This window comes from Heloderma suspectum, chromosome 5 (assembly GCF_057233095.1).
Source record: "Heloderma suspectum isolate Gila_16-S chromosome 5, 16-S_ref, whole genome shotgun sequence".
Classification (NCBI taxonomy): Eukaryota; Metazoa; Chordata; class Lepidosauria; order Squamata; family Helodermatidae; genus Heloderma; species Heloderma suspectum.
This window is the reverse complement of record NC_139462.1, coordinates 123684761-123704954: the sequence shown is the minus strand read 5'-3', so window position 1 is coordinate 123704954 and position 20194 is coordinate 123684761. Positions and strand designations below refer to the sequence as shown.

The following is a 20194-nucleotide window of genomic DNA, read 5'->3' as shown; positions in this document are numbered from 1 at the left end:
TTCAACATTTTTATTAATGACTTGGAGGAGGAGGTGCAGGGAATGCTGATCAAATTTGCAGATGACACAAAATTGGGAGGGATAGCTAATACTTTGGAAGACAGAAACAAAATTCAAAGTGATCTGGATAGACTGGAGCGCTGGGCAGAAAACAACAGAATGGCATTTAATAGGGAGAAATGCCAAGTTCTGCACCTAGGAAAAAGAAACCAAATGCACAGTTACAAGATGGGGGATACGTGGCTCAACCACACTACGAGCGAGAAGGATCTTGGAATTGTCGTCGATCACAAGCTGAATATGAGCCAACAATGTGATGTGGCTGCAAAAAAGGCAAATGCTCTTTTGGGCTGCATTAATAGAAGCATCGCTTCCAAATCCCGGGAAGTACTAGTTCCCCTCTACTCAGCACTGGTTAGGCCTCATCTGGAGTACTGTGTCCAGTTCTGGGCACCACACTTTAAGAAGGATGCAGACAAGCTGGAGAGGGTTCAAAGGAGGGCAACAAAGATGATCAGGGGACTGGAAACAAAGCCCTATGAAGAGAGACTGAAAGAACTGGGCATGTTTAGCCTTGAGAAGAGAAGACTGAGGGGAGATATGATAGCACTCTTCAAGTACTTGAAAGGTTGTCACAGAGAAGAAGGCCAGGATCTCTTCTTGATCATCCCAGAGTGCAGGACACGGAATAATGGGCTCAAGTTACAGGAAGCCAGATTCCGGCTGAACATCAGGAAAAACTTCCTGAGTGTCAGAGCAATACGGCAATGGAACCAATTACCTGGGGAGGTGGTGGGCTCTCCCACACTGGAGGCCTTTAAGACGAGGCTGGACAGCCATTTGTCAGGGATGCTCTGACTTGGATTCCTGCATTGAGCAGGGGGTTGGACTCGATGGCCTTGTAGGCCCCTTCCAACCCTACTATTCTATGATTCTATGATTCTATGATAAAGATGCAAGAATACCATCTCAAACTTACCTCAAAAATTAATGTAGCATTGGGAGGTATCTTAGGGGGGCTGCCAGCAGAGCCATATGCATATTCAGGTTTGCAGGTAATTTGACAAAGTTCCCCAATTTTCATAGTTCCCACAGCAATATCCCAAGCTTTGATAACTTCACCTAAAGCAAACGAACAAAAACAGAATATGGCCACATTATAAAAAAGCAAAAAAGTTACTGTCATCAGGGTGGACTGATTTAGAACAATGTTATTTAAATCAGTGACTTAAAGCATGATTTAAATAAGAAAGAAAAAGGTTTCCCACTGAAATGTTTTCATATATTTCCTAAACAACCTGACCACTAATTTTACTTACAAGTAAATACAATATTTACAGTGTTTCATTCTTATAAACAATCTTTGCATCTTTGACTCACTGTACATATTTTGCATGTTTTCCTTTTTTATCTATAGCAGGAATATCTTTAAAACATTCCCATATAGGGTCCTCCTTTCCTAAGACAGTTTGAGGTTAACAGCACAATCCTCTACGTGTCTCCTCAGAAAAGTTCCATTGAGTCCAATGGGGCTTACTCCCAGGTAGGTGGGTACAGGATTGCAGCATTAGTATGGGAATAAAGGAAGATGCACACTGCACAATTTTGTTTTCTCTTTTCCTTTCCAGAGTTCCTTCTTTCTACTTCACTCTGTCTTGGTCCAGCCTTGGCCTCACAAAAAACAAAGTAGGAAACAAAAATTAAATGTCCATGACTGATAGGACAGAGCCAGTTCTGATAATTACTGGGCGGACAAAATCCAATAAAAAATATTTAAAATCTGATTTTTTTGATTTTTTTAAAACATCAGTTTTTATCAACCTTGCTATATTGTCTTTCCATCTTATCTAACACCTCTGCCTTGCTTGGCCCAACTCCACAACCACACAGAAAAACAATCCTATCTAGCTTGTGTCTTTGCACGTGTGACTTTAGTCAGAGAAACTGGAAGCCCAGAACTTTCAAGAAGGAAGAACCAGTAGTTAGGCAGGACAGAGCCATTTTCATGAGTTGAGAAAGTGAAATTAATGCCCATATTTTAATGGTAGGTAACTTCATTTTTATGAGACTGTAAGTATAAGTTTAGCATGTTTATGATGAGATTTAATTGTAATGTTATTTTTGAGTATTTTAGTATTTTAAGTAAGACATTTAACATTTTTTAATTTTTTAATTATTATTATATTTATTTATAACCGGCCTTTTCCCCAATATTGGGAATCAAGGCGGCTTTACAACATTAAAAACCTGTACAGTTAAAACATATAAATAGAAATATACAAAAGCTAAAAATATAATTAAATCATCAATAGTATTAAAATTGTATAAAATATCAAAATTTTAAAAGACAACAACAATATAAACAATAGTATCAATCCATCATATTCTCACAGGCCCAGACTAACTATCCTCAAAAGCCTGCTGGAACAAAAATATTTTTGCCTGCTTGTGGAAACATACTAAGGACGGTGCCACTCTTACTTCCCTGGGAAGGGAGTTCCAGAGCCTTAGGGCAGCCACCGAGAAGGCCCTCTCCCATGTTCCCACCAGGCGAGCCTGTGACGGTGGCAGGACCATGAGAAGGGCCTTCCCTGAAGATCTCAGGGCACAAGCAGGCTCATAGGGGAGAATACGGTCTTTCAGATAACCTGGACCCAAGCTGTATAGGGCTTTATAGGTCATAACCAGCACTTTGAATTGTGCCCGGAAACCAACTGGGAGCCAGTGAAGCTGTTTTAGCAGGGGAGTTGCATGCTCCTGTAGCCAGCCCCAGTCAACAGTCTGGCAGCAGCTCTTTGAACCAGCTGAAGTTTCTGAACACTCTTCAGAGGCAGCCCCACGTAGAGCGCGGTACAGTAATCCAAATGGGATGGAACTAAAGCATGCGTCACTGTGGCCAAGTCAGACATCTCAAAGAACAAGCGCAGCTGGCGCACTAGCTTTAACTGTGCACTCCCAGCCACCGCTGAAAACCTGGGCATCCAGGCTCAGGGCTGAATCCAGAAGTACGCCCAAGCTGCGAACCTGTGTCTTCAGGGGAGTGTAACCCCATCCAGCACAAGCTGAATCCCTATTCTCTGATCTACCTTTTGACTGACCAGGAGCACCTCTGTCTTGTCTGGATTAAGCTTCAATTTGTTTGCCCTCATCCAGCCCATTACTGCCGATAGACACTGGTTTAGCATCCCAATAGCTTCCTTGGAATTAGATGGAAAAGAAGAGTTGGGTGTCATCAGCGTACTGGTGACACCAAACCCCAAAATTCTGGACAACCTCTCCCAGTGGTTTCATATATACAGTAAATAGCATGGGGGACAAAACAGAACCCTGAGGAACTCCACAGGCCAATGGCCAGGGAGTTGAACATAAGTCTCCCAGCACTACCTTCTGGGTCTGCCCCTCCAAGAAGAAATGGAGCCACTGTAAAACAGTGCCTCCAAGTCCCATCCCAGCGAGGCGGCCCAAAAGGATACCATGGTCGATGGTATCAACAGCCGCTGAGAGGTCAAGCAGAACCAACAGGGACATACTCCCTGTTTAAAAATTTATTTAAATGTTTAAAAAAACAATTTAAAAATTAAAAATCCATTATTATTATTATTATTATTGTTGTTGTTGTTGTTGTTGTTGTTATTGTTATTATTTTAAAACATTTTTACCCACCTTTGTTGTCATCCATATCAGTAGTCAGTCACTCACATGCTTTCTGATAGCTCAAAAAGTAAAACTGCTGTACGGTCAAGCGCAAAACTATGGCATAGTTGCTGGTGGTGGACATCCCACCACTTCTATGCTCAAAATAGCCCCCACCCAAAGCTGCCTCTCTCCCTCTCTCATACACACACACACACACACACACACACACCACATATATATATACAAGGTAATTGGGGGATGGGGGGATGATTAGCCTATGTTTAACACTCCTCCCCTCCTCCCTTTGAATCCAAAATAAAGGCTTCAAAGAGTTCCAAAAAACAGCAGAATGTGGCAAAAATGGGTAGGAACAATGTGGGGAAGGACCACACACCTCTCACAAAACATTGAAAAAGTTCATGGTGCTGGCTGCCCCTAAAAGGCTGCAATCAAAGACAACAGCTGCAGGGAAGGAAGACAGCAAAATGGCAGCCACAATAGGTACAGAAGGAGGAGAAAGGAAAGCTGCTGTGTTAAACGCAGCGTTAGAAGAGCTGGCAACTAAGGGGGACAAACAAACCCTTCTATAAGAGATCAAGGCAAGCCAGAACCAGACATGCTCTAATCTGCAAGATCTTACAGTTTTACTTCATAATCACTTAAAAATAATCGAGGATAAATTAAATAAAGTGTCAACTACATTAGAATCTGCTGTGGAGCTCAGCTTAACTGAGCAGAAAGAAATAAAAGGGTTGTACTGACATAATGAGGATCTATATCTTAACTCTGAAGATCGGGAGAAAGATATAATGGCAGAAAAAAATTAGGTGTAAAGGTGTCAAGAAAAAAGTGGAGGTGGAAAATCCTCAATCTTTCCTAGCAAATAGGCTGTCCCAGGTTCTCAACTGAGAGGATGGTGTAGCACCAATAATAGAATGGGCTGACAGAATTGGGCCAGTGAGAGACAGCACTGACTTATGCCTCAAGAGATAAAAGTTGCAAGATTCCTATATCAGCAATCAAAGCATGATCACTTCAGGTGCATAGCCTCTAATACAGTGAACCAACAAATCCGGGACTTAGGTTCATCACTCTGCCACTGATAACCATCTAGCTCCAAGGTAGTGAGTGGTGAAGCTGGAATTAACCACAGCAGAGGATATCATACCATATCTATATTACCTAAATAAGGCATCTGTTTATTCTGTGGCCCTTAACAGCTGCAGTTTCCCAGAACTTTGGAGCTTGAGTGAACATGGAAAGCTCTTAACGCAATGGCCAGTTCACACATGATGACAACACAGAGGGCAGTATCAAATGCTGCCCCTGTGCTAGCGGGACCCACAGCTGGTGCAATGGAGAGTTCGCAGATCCTGCAGCAATCACAAATGAACAAAAACACTCATTTCCAGACTGGGGGGTCAGCAGAGGTTGTAGAAGGTTGCTCTGCTGATGTGTCCCTTTCCGGAAATGAGTAATTCCAGAATTACTGTTGAAAGTGTTTGTTCTTGCTGCACACGCAGTGGGTCACACAAGCACAATGGAACCAGCAGGAGCACAGCAGCAGCATAGGATACTGCTCAGGTATGTTTTTTTTTAAAACTCTGGGTAGATGGGGAGAGAAGAGGGAAAAATCCCCAAAACAAATAGCTCTGGGATTGTAATCTTTGTTGATCTGGGATTTTCTGATACTGTGCATATTTTGAAATATTCACAAAACACTGGCTACTGTGTGCTTTGATTTTTTTTCTTCTTAAAAAAACAAAATCCTTCTTAAAAATGAGAAAAAGAATGGTCACTGAAGCTTCATTATGTGTAACGTGTAGCTTGACCCTATCAATTTATACTGATCACCCTGTCTTGGTACATTTCTGCCAAACAGAGTGAAAATGGCCGATATTGAGTCCTAACAACAAATAACTATGGTGCAAGTGCATTTTTAAGAGCTATTGGGCCAGTTTGCATCTCACGATAAGCCACCATAAAAATAAGCTACAGGCGGTTGTTTGTTCGCTTGCTAACTCACATTACTCCCAAAAGATGATCAGGTGCTCTACAGCTTGCCATAGTTTGTTTCCCCCTGCCCGCTCCCAGCACGTATCTCATGGGCCTTTGCAGCACAACCTCAACAGCCTACTCTGGTACTCCACTAATGACCACAAATGGCAGAACAGAGTTTGCCACTGGCAGAACAGAGTTTGTTTTGTAGCATTTTCCCCCCACCTTCGGTGAGATTTGCATAAATTTAACTTTTTAAGAAACGTTTGTTGAGATTTGTGCAAATTTGTTCAAGCACAGTAACTACTGCACATAATGGCAGTAGTTACTGCATTTTAGCGAAGTTGCGCATATTTCCCAAAAGATTTTTTTAAGAAGTTAAATTTGCACAAATCTCCCCAAGGTGAAAAAAAGCATTGCTATCTAGGAAGACGATGAAGCAGAGGAATAAACTGACTGCTGCCATTTCAAGATGTAATAGAGAGGGAATATCATTAGCGAGATCACAAGCAGCAACCTCATCTTTTGCTGCTCTTGCCAGGCAGTTCAGTAGTCCTTTCCAACACACCATAATGCCAGCTCGCACGTCACCACAACCCACTCTGAAAAAAAGCCACCCTGAACAACACAGCAACAAGCCATGGGTTCTCAGGGGCTGGGTTTACACAACACGAGAACCCACATTGAAGACGGAGTGTGGGTTGAATGTGGGTTGTCACTGAACTGTGGGCTGTCGTTGAACTGTGGGTTGTCGTTGAAATGCGGATTGTTGTGTTGTGTGAATTTTATCCACAAACAACCTAGGAAGAGAGCCCATGGTTTGTTGTTGGGTTGTGAACCATGGGTTGTTTATGGTTAACAAACCATGGTTTGTTAGTGCGGTTGGGTTCACACAACACAACAACCCACGGTTCAACCACAACCCACACTCAACCCTGAGTGTGAGTTGTTGTGCTGAGTGAGCCCAGTTACTGTGGCTTGTGCATGGTTAACAAACCACACTGAGGAAACTGCACACCAGGTTCGGATGTCACAACAAGCCACCCTGAAGCAAACAAGGCTTCAAGGAGAAATCCATCTTGGAGAAATCCATCTTGGGTTGTTGTGTTGTGTGAACCAGGTCACGCATCTTCTCAACTGTATTTGTGGAACACATGACAGCATTAAATTATTTTCTATAACGAGAAGAAAATTCTTGATGAAAATGTTGAGCACAAGGAGCACTAACACTGTAAGTTAAGAAGGGAATTATTGTTCAGTATGGAGTATGCTATGCATCATTTTCAAAATACTGTTAACAGATCATGTTATTATGTACCAGGCACAGAACACACTACCTTTCCCGAAGTCAAATGAGAACTTGTCCTTTCTGTCCCGGCTTGAATCAAATTTTGTGCCATCTAGAAGCCACCCACTATAGTGAACGGTCACTTTATCACCTATCATGGGAGATTCTGTCCCTATTCCTTCTTTCTTGATAATCTGTGAAGAAAAAACAAAACAATATTTATCTGAATTACTAGGAAGCCACACTATTATTTATTTATTTATTTATTTATTACATTTCCCTAAGAGGCAACAATAGGTCTGTTAGAAAAAAGAGAAGTGAGATTTCACAGCTTCACATGGCAATAGTGCTACTTTTACTACTTATAGCATTTTATTCAATCAGCAAATATCACAAGATCACACTTTGCTATTCTTAAACATAGAGTGCAAACCTATATTTCCTGTTCTTAAAAAAACAAACACGACTTTAATAGATTTTTTATACATTTCTGGTTGTCCCAGATTCTGTTTCCCCTGTGAATCTTTCCTATGTATTAGGCCTGCTTGCATACATTTAAAAACAACAACAGGTAGCCGTTTACACTCTTGACTGTAGCAAACAGTACCTGTAAGTTAAAACAGACGGCACAGGAAGTATGGTTTAGGAAAAGATAACAGGAGTCACAAAGTGGCCATCACATAGCTAGAAATGGTACTTTGTGATCAGGTCTACTTCACAAGAAAGTTGTGAGGACAAATTCATTAAAGCATGTTAAAGAAACCAATAACCCTACACTCACCCCTTTTTTCTTTACAAGGAACAGAGATCTTTCCTTTGTTATAATCTTCAGTGCAGATTTGCAGCAATGTTTTCATTCCAGTTTTGTGCTGTTCAGGAGTTACATATATGAAACTGCCTTATATCAAGTCAGAACATTGTCCACACCAACTGGGAAGTGGCTTTTATATAAAAAGGAGAAAACTGCAAAGTTGTGCTTTGTACTTTTGGGGTGTTCCTCATTTAACCCTGTGACATAGCCATTCTGAGGTTAAGCTACTACAAGATCACCCAGTGAGCTTCATGGCAGATAGAGATTTGAACCCCAGTCATAATGGGACAAGTAGCTATTCTGGGAATAAGCTAATGCTTTCCACAATCCAACTAACTTTACAGCAGTCAATCCCCTCCCTTCACAAAGCTAGTTGCTTCATTAAGCAATGACCAATGAATATTTCACAGGTTCCAACAAAGCTATCTTTCATTGACCACCCACTCATCTCTCCCTCAAACGAGGAGCTGCGTGTTCATATAGAGGGCTTGCGGACACAAGATAGAAAATAGCTGAGATACTCTTGGCTACCCCTTAGCACTAAAGACTGACCAGCAATTAGTGTCTGGACTAAACACACATTGAGCTGTTGTGTCTATCCAGGCAGTTAAACTCACATCCAATCTACTTCTGTATAACTCAAAACTTCATCTTTACTGAAACGTAACATAAACAGTAAGCAATTAATAAATACAGGATCAATACTTAGTAATAGAGGGTTGAGGAATGGATGAGCTGGTTGGACGAAATGGATGGACAACATGGATGAGATGAAATGGATGGACAAGGTGAAAAACAATACAAGGGCAGTAGTGGAGAACCAAGCCTGGGTGAGGTTTCTTCCAAACTGAGGAAGAGCTGGTGCAAACCGGATAGAAATTCTCCCTGGGGACATCTAATCAATGCATGGCATCAAAGCCTGATCAGTTGCTAACAGGTCCATAGAGGGTGAACTAGAGCAATTACAAATGCAGAGCTTGGGGAAAATGTAACAACGTAATAACAAATAACAACCCAGTTGGGGCAGAACAGTTAGAACTGTCAGATTTTTATACTACACTCACAAGATCTGACCCTTGTGCTCAGTGTTCATTAAATATACTAGGTTTTGTTTCCAATATCTTTTGATAAATGCAGAACTCCCACTCTACTTCTGTGCTCACATTTATTAACACAGGTAAGAGTCCACACTTCACTCACAAGCACTGTATGAGAAACAGCAAGTACCAGTCACACCGGTGTGATGCTACTTTCCGGGATTTTTTTAATGTTTCCAAACTTACTCAAACATCCATTCTTAAACCATTTAATTTGTCAATAGAATAAGTAAAATACATTAGGAAATAATTAACCCAGGGAAAATAAACTGGCTCACTTAAAGGGAACAAAAACAGTGTCTTTATTTTTCAGGCAAGGAGGGGTGTTAATAAAACTGACTGAAAAAAGCAGATAGTGTGGTCCTAAATATTATCTTCTTCTGCAGTGTACCTTTGTGAAAATAGTGACATTTTCACACACTCTTGCTTTAGCGTATTTGCATCACTCTTTGTTTTACGCACAAATGTTCTTTCACTACCTTGCCATGTTTTATGATGTTGTTCCCTTTGTAAATCAAGACTTCTGGGCTGAGACATCTGATGCCATATGCCTATAATGGTCTATTGCATTGTAGGTTGTGGACTCTAAGAGCAAATTTAAAGCAATAGGAGTTAGTTTGCTCCCTGATCTCGTGTTATTTTGTAATATGTTGCTTTGGTAACCCTATATACCAACAACAAACTCATTCTCAGAGCATGGATCCTTAGAACAGCAGCATCCACACACAAGAGTGAGGTAGCACCAGGCTTAGGGAAACCCCAAAGTTTGTATATGTATATAACAAAAAGGTTATTCCCTAATGGGAGAAAATCCCCCAAACAGCCTAAAGAGGACTGATCATGCTCAGTGGCCACAGAATGCTGGCTGCTGGAGGAGTGAAATGGAAAAGGGGGAGATGGGAAAGAGGGAGAAGGGAATGGAGTATCCAGGACAGGAGCACTCTACACTGCAACATTTTGTTGCGGGTCCTATTTGTCATTCATATTAGGAACCACTTACCAGAGCATCTTTCCCCATCTGGTACCTTCCAGATGTTTTGGACCAACACCCATCAGCCCAAGCCAGCATGGCCAATGGTCAGGAATGACGGGAGTTCTAGTCCAAAACACCTGGAGGGCACCAGGCTGGGGAAAGTTGTACCAGAGGAACATGAAGCAAAGAAACATGGCTCCAGGCTTTTTGCTAAACCTCAGTACTATGTGCATGCTTGCCAGCAAGGCTTTGACATATGGCACCCTTGTTGTTGTTCACTCGTTAAGTAGTGTCCAACTCTCCGTGACCCCATGGACCATAGCACGCCAGGCCTTCTTGTCCTCCGCTCTTTCCCGGAGCGTGCTCAAATTCATATTCATTGCATCGGTGATGCTATCTAGCCATCTCACCCTCTGCCATCCCCTTCTCCTTTTGCCTTCAATCTTTCCCAGCATCAGGGTCTTTTCCAGAGAGTTTTCTCTTCGCATTAGGTGGCCAAAATATCTGAGCTTCAGCTTCAGTATCTGTCCTTCCAATGAGCACTCAGGGTTGATTTCCTTTCGGATGGACTGATTTGACCTCCTTGCAGTCCAGGGGACTCGTAAGAGTCTTCTCCAGCACCACAGTTCGAACGCATCCATTCTTCGGCGCTCAGCTTTCCTTATAGTCCAGCTCTCACAGCCATACGTTGCTACTGGGAAAACCATAGCTTTAATTATACGAACCTTTGTCGGCAAGGTGATGTCTCTGCTTCTTACTATGCTGTCTACGTTTGCCATAGCTTTCCTCCCAAGGAGCAAGCGTCTTTTAATTTCATGGCTACAGTCACCGTCTGCGGTGATCTTGGAGCCCAAGAAAGTAAAACGTGTCACTGCTTCCATTTCTTCCCCTTCTATATGCCAGGAAGTGAGGAGGTCAGATGCCATGATCTGATTTTTTTAATGTTGAGTTTGAAACCAGCTTTTGCACTCTCCACTTTCACCCTCAACAACAGGCTCTTTAGATCCTCTTTGCTTTCTGCTATTAGGGTGGTATCGTCTGCGTATCTGAGGTTGTTGATAATTCTCCCAGCAATCTTAATTCCGACCTGTGATTCATTCAACCTGGCGTTTCTCATGACGAACTCTGCATACAAATTAAATAAGCAGGACGACAATATACAGCCTTGTCGTACTCCTTTCCCAATTTTGAACCACTCAGTTGTTCCATGTCCGGTTCTTACTGTTGCTTTTTGACCCTCGTACAGGTTTCTCAGGAGACAGATAAGGTGGTCTGGTACCCCCATCTCTTTAAGAATTTGCCACAATTTGTTGTGATCCACACAATCAAAGGCTTTAGCGTAGTCAATGAAGCAGAAATAGACGTTCTTCTGGAATTCTCTTGCTTTCTCCATGATCCAGCAAATGTTGGCGATTTGATCTCTAGTTCCTCTGCCTCTTTGAAACCCCGCTTGTACTTCCGGTAGTTCTCAGTTCACATCCCGCTGAAGCCTAGCTTGTAGGATTTTGAGCATCACCTTGCTGGCATGTGAAATGAGCGCAATTGTATGGTAGTTTGAACACTCTTTGGCATTGCCCTTCTTTGGAATGGGAATGTAAACTGACCTTTTCCAGTCTTGTGGCCACTGTTGAGTGTTCCAAATTTGTTGGCATATTGAGTGCAGCACTTTAACAGCATCATCTTTTAGGATCTTAAATAGCTCAGCTGGAATACTGTCATCTCTGCTAGCTTTGTTGTTACTAATGCTTCCTAAGGCCCACTTGACTTCACTCTCAAGGATGTCCAGCTCAAGTTCAGTGACCACACTATCATGGCTATCAGGGACATTCAGATCTTTCCTGTATAGTTCTTCTGTGTATTCTTTCCACCTCTTCTTAATCTCATCTGCTTCTGTTAGGTCCCTGCCTTCTTTGTCCTTTATCATGCCCGTCTTTGCACACAATGTTCCCTTGAGATCTCCGATTTTCTTGAAGAGATCTCTAGTCTTTCCCATTCTATTGTTTTCCTCGATTTCTTTGCATTGTTCATTTAAGAAGGCCTTCTTGTCTCTCCTTGCTATTCTCTGGAACTCTGCATTCAGTTGGATATATCTTCCCCTTTCTCCCCTGCTTTTCGCTTCCCTTCTTTCCTCAGCTACTTGTAAAGCCTCATCAGACAGCCACTTGGCTTTCTTGCATTTCTTTTTCTTTGGGATGGATTTCGTTGCTGCCTCCTGAACAATGTTACGGACCTCTGTCCATAGTTCCTCAGGCACTCTGTCTATCAGGTCTAATCCCTTAAATCTATTCCTCACCTCCACTGTATATTCATAAGGGATATGATTTAGGTCATATCTGAATGGTTTAGTGGTTTTCCCTATGTTCTTCAATTTAAGCTGAAAGTTTGCAAGAAGCAGCTCATGATCTGAGCCACAGTCAGCTCCAGTCTTGTTTTTACTGACTGTATGGAGCTTCTCCATCTTTGGCTGCAAAGTACATAATCAATCTGATTTCGATATTGACCATCTGGTGATGTCCATGTGTAGAGTCGCCTCTTATGCTGTTGGAAAAGAGTGTTTGCTATGATCAGCGCTTCACTTCATATGGCACCCTACCTCACTACTTTACTATTTGATCCATACTCCAACCACAAAACAAATTCCTTCTAAGGCCTTGGTCTCATTTCCTCGTATCTTCTTTCTTCTCCCTCTCACTTTACCCCCACCTTTTGCAGAATACAATCTTTGTAAATCCAGGAATCTAGTTCTGCAAAATAAGGTTGCTTCCACACTAACAATTTAGTATGGAATGACATCCATCAATCATTCTGTCTTTATATGGAATCCTGATAACATTGCCAATGTGCTGCATCCCAGTGTTTTTCATATTATCTGCCCATCTTTTTTCAAACAAGATTTGTTGCCATTTTTGTCTTAATACATAATTGCAGCACTAGCCTACCTACCTACTGAGGCTTTTCAGAGCTACCAGCCCTTAATCAATAGCTTCTTCCTTGCCTTTAAAATAAAAAAGCTAATTACTTCTTGCCTGTTAACTCACCTGTGGTTATAGCATCCCAGAACTGACCTTAGTCAGTTTCTGTCACCCACCTGGGGGGTGAAGTCTTTAATGACTAGTTTCCTCTTTGAAGCTACAATCACTCATTTAGGGGTTTTTTAGCTCAATTTTAAAATTGCAATATTAATAAAATAAAAAATAGAATAAATTGATAATTGTTCTGCCTGCAAGATGAAACCAGTAATTACTTCCCCTCTCCTGGGGAAGAGCAATTTAAGAATGCTGGAACCATCGGTGAGTGAGCAGGAAGTGAATAATCAGCCATATTCTTAAAAGTGAAAAGGAGGTATATATTATTAAGGGATATCTTGGCTATAGTTATTCATGCTCTGGTAACCTCTTAGATTACTGCAGAGGGTTGTATATTGGGGCCTCCCTTAAAGACAGTTTGGAAACTGTAACTAGTACAGAACTTGAGTGAGAGACCTTTAACTGGACAACTTGCTGGGAACACATAGAATCACAGAATAGCAGGGTTGGAAGGGGCCTATAAGACCATGGAGTTCAAGCCCCTCTTACGTAGAGTTTTACATTCTCTTACATAGAGTTTTCACCTCTGCTTAAGCTACAGGTGTGTTACTGGTTGAATACTAGTTTTAACTGTCATGGCATTGCCCTCTGAGAATGGTGTGATCACCTTAGCCACTAGGTGGCGCTGGATTTACTTATAGCTGGATGAAGTCCGGAGGTTCCGGTTCTGTTCAAGAGAGAAAAGTGAGTTCCTGCCTAGTTTCCTGTGTGTCTTCTAAGGCCTCATGGAGGGCTTAGAATCCTGGGAATTGTAGTTTGTTGTGATGCTGGGACCTCTTTCCCCTCTCAGAGTTGAGAGGTAGCACAGCATGCATTTAAGTCTATATTTCTTCCCCTCTGGCCCTGAAGCTCGAGCGGCCACTCAAAGCTATGCCAAGGTCCTCGGTCCTAGACAGTGCGCTCCTCCCACCCTTAGGGGGCAGCATGAGCCTTCCGCTGCTGAGGAGAACTATAATCGCAGCCCTTCTTTCCCACTTCTCTCTATGGTTTCTCACCAGAATGTTTTAAAAAAATTCTCTGGCCCCCACTCTGTTTCTGAGCTCCATTTAAGGCACTGGTTCAGACCTTAAAGGACCTAAACAACTTCAAATCCAAGGTATTTAAAGGAACACCATATTGTGACAAACCAAATCTTTCCCCCATTCCTGCTAGCACATTTTTGAACACAGGACATGCCCAGACATCTGTAGGTACCAAACTTTGCATTATTTCACATCTGAGGCTTCACTCTACATCTAAGGCTTCACTCTTCCCGTTACCCATGATTTAGACTTATGTTAAATAGGTACATGCAGAAATCACCTGGAGGGCACATGATCAAGTCATCTCAGCTACTGGTCAGTTTGCATTTCCAGTCCATGTCTGGGAGATTCCCACACTCCATGGAAATACCTTTGTACGTAAAATCTTCCTTTGTCTTTGAGCAACTTGGTAAAGGGTCAAGACTGGACTCTACTTTGCTGCAGAGCCCCAGGTGTCCCACTGCATCAAGCTGCTTTGGTGACATTCTCTTAGGGCTCGGTTCCTGATAAAACTAGTTTTAGATATCTGATTCAATGTTTTATTTTACTGTAAAAGCAGTTGACCATTCCTGAACTTCTCACTCTTGGTACTTGAATAAATATACACAATTGGGAACTAAAGTTAATTTTTACATCTTTTCCCTAGGTTGGTCTCAGTCACGTGCTGGACTGCTTGGCATACACGTTAATCTGATTTTCACAGAAATCAAAGGAAGCTCTGGAAAAGGGGCCTATCCTTCTCCATAGGTGTATCTGAACTTAATAATCACAGGCAGTGGCGGAAAACACCCCTAATTAGATAGGGTTGCCCAACTCTGCAGGATTGAAATGGCATATTCCTGTTTGTCACACATATCAACCTGCCCAGATGTTAAGATCATCTCCCAATGCTCTTCTTTAATCCCCCTGCTACTGGAGGTGAGATGAGTATCGACCAGGGAGGGGGCATTTCTGGCTGCGACAACTTGGTTGTAGTACTCCCTCTGCAGAGAGGCACTTACCCTTTAGGAAGCAGGCAAAATCCTTTTGTTCCTTCGGGCCTTTTAAGGATTTGGGGGTCAATTATCAGGGATTGAGAGGAGTCCAAATTATCTTGAAGGCACAAAGTTGCCTAACCTTGCGGAAGACATTGTCAAAAGCTTTTCATTTCATTTATTATATTTCTATATCGCCCCATAGCCAAAGCTCTCTGGGCAGTTCACAAAAATCAAAAGCCATTAAAATACATTATATAAAATACAAAACCATTCACCTAATGACATAGAATAGCACACACAACAACAACATATATCTAAAACAAGTCCAAGTAGACTATGTCTCTCACCAAAGACTTCTGAGCAAACTTAGAAGTCATGAGATAAGAGGAGAGGTCCACATACGGTTTGGTAACTGGTTAAAGAACAGAATATAAAGAATAGGAATAAATGGACACTTCCCACAATGGAGGGATGTAAACAGTGTGGGGCCCCAAGGATCTGTACTACGACCACTGCTTTTCAACTTGTTCATAAATTATCTGGAATTAGGGGTGAGCAGTGAGGTGGCCAGGTTTTTGACAACACCAAAATATTTAGGGTGGTTAAAACAAAAAAGGATAGTGAAGAGCTCCAAAAGGATCTCTCCAAAGTGGGAAGATGGGCATTAAAATGGCAAATGCAGCTCAAGGTAAGCAAGTGCAAGGTTCTGCATATTGGGGAAAACCTAGCTTCAAATATGCACTGATGAGGCCTGAGTTGTTGGTAACTGACCAGAAAAAGGATCTGGGAGTTGTGATGGATAGCTTGATGAAAATGTCAATCCAGTGTGCCATTGCTGAGAAGAGGGAAAATTCTATTTGGGCATCATTAGGAAATAAATTTAAAATGAACATGCCAAAATCATAATGCCAGGGGCTGCTCAACCAATGAGAAAGGCTTGTTCCCACCCCTGTCCAGGCTCCCCACTGCTACTACATTATGAACAGAGAGCAACTAATTCCCCCCCATGTGCAGATTTCCCTGAAGAAACCAAAATCCCCAGTTCTCCAGTGTAGCATCTGAAGGCTCCTGAGAGCTCCTGCCCACCCCAATTTCGCAGCATCCCAGCAATCTGCTGCTTATTGCTCCCACCCCATTTTTCCCCTGTGTACACTTTTGCCTACTGCTTCTAAAACCTCTTTCTCTCTCTCCCAGATGAAGAAGGGACTCTACATAACAAGAGAGAAATTACAGAACATCAAAGCAGCACAAGAGTGCTTTAGGGTGAGTTACTGCAGGGCAGCTGAGATGTATTTCTTACTTCTGAGTAAACATGCACAGAAGGGGGGATATGTTAAAGATCAAAAGCAGGCCAGGTAAGGTGAAGGAGTGTCCCCACTACTGCAGTAGTGTGAGGGGTCGCTGCTGCGCTCCTGGGGATCTTCTCAATGGGAAAAACTACTTCCATTGGGGAAACAAGAGGGAATGGGGCATCCCACCCCCTTGACCACATCACTGCCAGGTCATAGAGGCATGCCCAGGATTCAATGTGTGTGTGGGGAGGACATGGCACACTGTGGTAAAACCCCACAGTGTTCAGTGTGATGTCTCTGCTCTTAACTATTTTATCAATGTTTAGAAATGTTTAGGGTAGTCAAGCAGGGTAATACCAATACAAGAAACACATTAGTCTAGAGCACAGATGGGCAACTTGTAGGCCAAAACATGTGGAGGACCACAATTCCCACTGGCTAATGGGAATTATAGGCCAAAACATCTGGAAAGCCACAGGTTGCCCACCCGTGGTCTACAGCAAGCATGGGAAACATATGGCCCTCCAAATATTATTGGACCGCAACTCCCATCAGTCCTAGCCAGACAGCCAATGGTTAGTGATGATGGGAGTTGTAGGCTACAACATCTGGAGGGCACCAGGTTGGGGAAGGCTGCTTTAAAACAACCACAAAGTACTAACATTCTCCATCACACACTGCAAGATTTATCTGTGTGAAACCCATTGCATTGGGATGTGATGCAGATCAAAGGCCTAACTGAACATGAAGTTCAACACAATGGTCACATTCATACACAACATTAAGCCAGAATTCTTCAGAATCTTGGCTTATCGTTCACAGGCAAGTGGCTGATGAACTCTGACCCATCCCTGATCTAGAGGCTAACCAGGCTTAGATCTGGGAGAACTAAGGCAAAGTCCCACCCCTGTTATAGATTCCCCTCTGGAAGTCTGGGGCAGCTCAGTTTGATTTCCTATCTGTACAATGAGAACAACAGCATATTACAATAATGGCTGTAGGTACTTTGCATGTTTAATTTGCAATAACAGTAATTGGTAACAGGAATAATACTTTTTTGGTTTCTCATTTTTAATAATTTTAAGGAAGCTATAGAAGATACTCCAGTTTCAGATAAAAGCTAACCAGCAAATCACACCATTCGTTTGCTACCACCCAGGGCAGCTCTCTCTGGAACCTGATGCATGTGTGTGTGCACACAGAACTACCTCTGTCTGCTCACAAGGGGCTCTATCCTGCACAGCAAAGAGAAAAGACAAGACTTGTCTATGCACCATTCTCCCACAACAGAAAAGCTAATGTTTAACTACTGAGAAGAACCAAGTCTCTTGTGCAGGAAGTAACCTGGTAACTCCCTACCCTTATGGAAAGTGGTCACTTTAACAAAGCAGTGGCCCTGACCTCATAAATATTTCCCCTTCTCCCTTCCTGCATCATGTCTCACACCAACAAGCAATTTCACCTGCCCAAGATGCATTTCATTCCTTTACAAGTATTGCCTCCCTGTGCCAACTTAATTTAGGCATTAGATTCCCCTAAAAATGAGTTACTACCTCCATTGCTACACCCTCACCAAACCATGCACACTCGTCTGAGGTTATCCTAGTGCTCCAAGAAAAAAGAAAAAAAATATGGCTGGATATGCCTGATCTCATCTGATCTTGGAAGCTAAGCAGGGTCAGCCCTGGTTAGTTCTTGGATGGGACACCACCTGGGAATCAGGCTTCCTGTATTGAGCAGAGGGTTGGACTGGATGGACTTGTAGGCCCCTTCCAACCCCATGATTCTATGTTTGACTAACAGAAAAAAAATTGTTCCAGGAGATGGATTTCAAGGGACTCTAGTTTCTTTTTAAAAAGAGCAGAGGCTAGACTCAACCCTGCATGGAAGTCCCCATATTCCTGTATTCATGTGAAGGGGCTAGCCAAGGCTGCTTACTGGTAAGAAGAATGATCATTTAACCAAACTACACACATGCACAAAACTGCCCATGCTCCTGTGTCAGTAAGAACAGTCAGCTTGACCTACAGAAATTCAGTAGGCGAAGTGATGGGGGAAGTCACCAACTCCATTTCATGCCAGGTTGATATTAAAGACACAGAAACCAGATCGGGGGGGGGGGGAGTTGTGACCCTACTGAAAAGGAGGAAAGAGGCATTCTGCACATGCTATTGCTACATCACATATGCTCACACTGAAACCTGGCACTGATAAATGTACTTCCCAGACCAAATCCAGTGCACAGATGCAACACCACTGCTCCCCAAACGAGGCAGTATTGTATCCTCATTGGGTTCCCTCAAAAATCTCAATCCTTTCCCCCCTGCTGGAGCACTGATCAAAGTGCGATACGTTTGGGCAGAGCAGAGCAAATTCTGAAGAAGAGTGCAAGGTGTGATGGAGAAAGCTCCCAGTTATGAATCTCGCCTCTGCCATGAACTCACTAGAACGACCACAAATAAGCCACTGTTTTCGCTGCTTCAACCCACCCTCATGCAATATGGAGATTACAATGGTAGTCTAAACTTATAGGGTTGTGAGGATCACTAAGATAATGACTACAAGGCACTTTCGGGACTCCCCTGTTGCTGGGTGTTTTTTTTCTTTCCACTGTACACAAGAAGTTCCTTTGTCAACTCGAAAGTCTGCTGTGACTCCTGTAAGTGTGCTGGGCTTGCTCAGCCTCTCAGGCGCGGGGTGGGGGGTGGGGGTGTCACAATAATACTACCTCGTGGGGCTGCTGTAACGATTACTGAGCTACAGCACAGGGGGCGCTTGGAAGATCCGAAATGCCCCGTTTCAGTTCTAACCATTGTTATCATTCCTCTCATCACCACCACCACCAGCAGCATCGCCTCCGCTCAGTCATTCCGCCCGTCCAGTCAGCCGTACCTTGAGGACTCCGCCGTCGTTCTGGGGGGCGATGTCCACTCCCGCCTCTCCCTCCGGCGCCACGCTCATCTCCTCGGCCTTCCCTTCCTCGGCGGTCATGCTGATCGCCCTTCTTCGCTTCTCCCACACGAAAAACCGGGGCTACAAAGCGGCCGCTCTCTCCCCACCACCCTATCCTGCAACCGCAGCCGGTGCGACGAGACTGGCGGCGACTCGCCCTCCGCCGCGGCGCTGGGCCTACTTCCTCTCGCTTCGCCGGGAAGGAGAGCCTCTTCCGCTGCCTGCCGCGAGCGAGCGCCGCCTCCGCCGCAGCGTCACCGCTGGCGGGCGGACCGAAGGACGGAGAGCGAGACGCTTCTAGAAGAGCGGAAGGGGCCGCCCAGCTCGGCGGGGCCGCTTCGAGGAGCGGCTGCGGTGGGACGGGCCCGCGATCCCCGCGGCGCCGAGTAGTGGCGAGCGCGAGGCCAGCTCGGCGGGGGCTCGTCCGCGAAGGGAACAGACCCAGCGAGAGCGGATGGGCCGAGGCCGCCTTACGTGCCGCGCGTGCGCAGTCATCAGGAAAAGTTTAAAGTTGGCAGCCTCTACGACTAACTTACAACAACTAACTTATAACTAACTTAAGTTAAAAGTTAAATATTTCCATTTAAAATACTTAAAACGTAAGTTAAAAAGAAAGTAACCGATTAAAACTGGTTGACTGGTGAAAAAGGCGTGAAACATGGTGAATTGCCGATTTGCATTATTATTTTCAAGTGCAGTGAATGGGTTTCTTTTCTGTAAGCCCACAGAAATACATTAATTGACTTGGGACTCACCGGCTTTATCCGAAAACAACGTCATACTTGACATACAATTTTCAGAATAACAATTACCCAAGACCTAAGGTAGACCCTTCTTTCCCTCTCGATGTGTTGCTGATCTTTGGGTTCTTTGGACAACACAAAACACATTCAGTTTTACATGGATGCTGTTGGTACCATCACGGTCATCATGAGGTAAATGTGAAAAAACGTGTAAATTAGGCCACAGTTGGTTAACACTCATTTAAGCTTTTGAGACAATTTGGACAATTCTGGACTAATAAGACAGAGTGATTCTTAAGTTTGTGTAGAGTGATTCAAA

At 43.3% G+C, this 20194-nt stretch overlaps 1 protein-coding gene across 8 annotated transcripts in view; it reads right to left on the bottom strand.

Moving 5' to 3' along the window:
* FKBP4 (FKBP prolyl isomerase 4) overlaps nt 1-19321 on the bottom strand; it is an 84896-nt gene extending 65575 nt beyond the window's left edge. For all 8 annotated transcript variants that reach the window (XR_014792514.1, XR_014792515.1, XR_014792516.1 and 5 more), the window contains exons 1-3: nt 19073-19321; nt 6972-7116; nt 980-1122 (exon numbers count right to left, since the gene is read on the bottom strand). Coding sequence is in view for 2 of the 8 variants with exons in the window: in XM_084859957.1 (XP_084716083.1) it covers nt 980-1122; nt 6972-7116; nt 19073-19171 (387 nt within the window). In the remaining 6 variants the exon portion in view is untranslated. The remainder of the gene's footprint in view (nt 1-979; nt 1123-6971; nt 7117-19072) is intronic.
* Between the last annotated feature and the right edge of the window lie 873 nt (nt 19322-20194).